Source organism: Ambystoma mexicanum, chromosome 14, assembly GCF_040938575.1.
Source record: "Ambystoma mexicanum isolate Mex_15411 chromosome 14, UKY_AmexF1_1, whole genome shotgun sequence".
NCBI classification, from domain to species: domain Eukaryota; kingdom Metazoa; phylum Chordata; class Amphibia; order Caudata; family Ambystomatidae; genus Ambystoma; species Ambystoma mexicanum.
In genome coordinates, this window is record NC_090940.1 from 608933956 (window position 1) to 608936679 (window position 2724).

The window sequence follows — 2724 nt, forward strand, 5'->3', positions numbered from 1 at the left end:
TACGACCCTGGCGGTAATCCGCCGTCATTACCGCCATGGCGTAATGAACGTTAACGCCGTGGGACGATGGTGTAAAGTGCGCCACATTACGACCCATCGCGCACGAGCATTACGCCATGGCGGTAATGTAAACAGCGCCATGGCGGTAATGCCCCCAAAACGGCACCTACCGGCATCGTATGCGGCGCAAGGTGCACCACCGCCACCGCCGTACATAGCGGTGACCGTAGTTAGCGGTCACCGCAATTAGCGTTGACCGTAGATAAGCGGAACCGGAAGTAGCGTCACCGCGGCGGAACGGGAAAGAGCACGGCGGCCATCTTTAAAAACACAATCCATTGCCATCCTCCGAAATCACTGGACATCCGAGCCTGAGACCCCGCCAATACCGGCTTCAACCTTCTACCTGCAGGAAGATGCCGAAAGTTTTGAAAAAAGCCTGTGACCGCCAGCGGCAAGACCGCTTCTCCAGAGAGGAGCTCACCATTCTAGCGGAGACCCTACAGGAGAACGCTGCAGTGGTATTCTCCAACCAACTGACAAGACCGGCCATAACCAAGAAGAAGGCCATATGGGCACTGGTAGCTCAGCGGGTCAGTGCCGTGGGAACGACACCCCGCAATGTCAAACAGTGCCGCAAGCGGTGGGACGATCTCCGGCTCAGAGTCAGGAGCATACTATCAGCCAACATGAACCTGGCAATGGCAACTGGGGGAGGATCGGAGTCCCCTATAAAATTGCAGCCATGGGAGGAAATCTGTGCCTCCACAATCGGAATGCAGAGCATTGAAGGAGTAGGAGGAATGGAGAGAGGAGCCCCGACATCGGGCGATGCAGGTAGGTGGCTCAAATCAAGGCATGCAAAGTCCATTCATGTGAAGTACAATGTTGGCCCATAGTGTGAATGCAACACATCAGCAGGAGACTGCCCACAGATACATCCGATCTGCACCCTGTACACATGCAGCATGCACACCCTAACTGCAGGCACCCACATACCTCCATGCTACTTCCACACAAAAGGGAGTCAACTTTTTTCCCCTGCATGAAATGTGCCACATGTACTAACTGATGAGATGCCAGTCGCAACAATGCCCGGCCAATGTCCGCAGACCCATCAATAACACTCTCCCTCCTCTGTCCCACCACAGGCTCAAATTCCGACCTTGAGGAAGAGGACACCACAGCCTCCACACCCACCAAGAGGGCCAGGCCAACTGTGCCAACGCCACAACCCTCCACCTCTGTCGTCCCGAGGAAAACACCACAGCAGGCAAAATCCATGCAAGGGAAACAGGACAGGGCACAGACAGCCACCCCAGCAGGCAGTACAGCAGCAGCAGCAGCAGCAGCAGACATCACACCAATCATGCCCACAGAAGCCACAGCCTCTGCTGCAAGCAGCACACTTGGGGAGACTGCTGCCATTGCTGCCTCCTCCGATAGTGAAGCAGGGACCTTTGAGGAGAGTGATGTCAGGAGCCCCACAGGCCACCCTCATTCCCCCTACCTGTCCCTAAGCAGCCCGCATGTGGATGCCACACAGGGTCAGCCAGAGGATGACGATTGGCCAGCCACTCCATCCCCGCTGCAGGGGCAGATCAGCCCAATGGGAATGCCACTGCCATTAGCCATGGCCCAGAATCCCAACCATTCTCTGGAGGCGATTGCCACCCGGCAGCAGCAACTTTCCTCGCTGCTCGAAGAACATGTTGCTGAATGTGGGGGGTCAAGTGCAGCAATGGATAAATGTGCTGAGACTGTGAAGGCAGCTATAGAGTCGTCCACAAAGGACATCTGCGCGGAACTAGCTGCTGTGCGGCACGCCATCACTGACCTTGTGCAGACAATACGGGCCATGCGTCCAAATGAGCAGGCAGGATCCTCCTCGGTTGCCAGCTCGACACCGAGCAGCCCCATCCGCCGATCGGGGAGGAACCTCCGCAGCACAGGCAGGGGTGCCCCGGGGGCCAGTGGAGGGGGCTGCCAATAGTGGCCGGACAGTGTAGGAATCCTACTACTGACACTGCTGCACAGACCAACTCACACCTTTGTTGGGATTCCAGGGGGGGGGGAGGGTGGAGGGGGGAGTGGGTGTGTTGGGGTGTGCAGGGGGGTGGCGGGGTGGTGTGTTGGGGAGTTAAGGGGGGAGTTTGGGGGGGGTGTGTGCAGGGGGGAGGTGGGAGGTGGGAGGGGGTGTGTTGGGGTGTGCAGGGGGGTGGCGGGGTGGTGTGTTGGGGAGTTAAGGGGGGAGTTTGGGGGGGGGGGTGTGCAGGGGGGAGGTGGGAGGTGGGAGGGGGTGTGACACGACAGTACATAGTTCAAATACAGTTTATTCGTTTCACAAAAGGAAACGTGTGGACATTTTCATTGCGTATGTGTGCTTTATTGGTGTCCAGTCCTCAGTGTGCATGCCCCAGAGTCACACAGTGCCCCAAGTGCTGTCTCCATGCGATGAACACCAGCCGTGTGTGCTAGAAGCAGTGGTTGATGATACTTTGGCGCATGGCACGCCCCTCCTGTGCATCGCCTCCTCCATGTGGTGGCGCCCCTTCTGCACCCTCCTCATCCTCATCCTCATCGTCAGGTGGTTGCAGTTCTGCGTCAGGGGGCAGGGGCACATTCCGTCTGACGCACATATTGTGCAGCATGACACATGCCATGACGATCTTTGCCACCTTCTCATGGCCATACAGGAGTGCCCCACCAGACCTGCTGAGGCTT

At 57.6% G+C, this 2724-nt stretch overlaps 1 protein-coding gene across 1 annotated transcript; it reads left to right on the top strand.

The window, feature by feature from the left end:
• The first annotated feature begins 362 nt into the window (after positions 1-362).
• On the top strand, positions 363-2041 carry LOC138527022 (nuclear apoptosis-inducing factor 1-like). The gene is made up of 2 exons (XM_069638013.1): positions 363-837; positions 1152-2041. Exons 1-2 carry the CDS (start codon positions 417-419, stop codon positions 1991-1993), a joined length of 1263 nt encoding a protein of 420 aa, XP_069494114.1. The 5' UTR covers positions 363-416; the 3' UTR covers positions 1994-2041.
• The last annotated feature ends 683 nt before the right edge of the window (positions 2042-2724 follow it).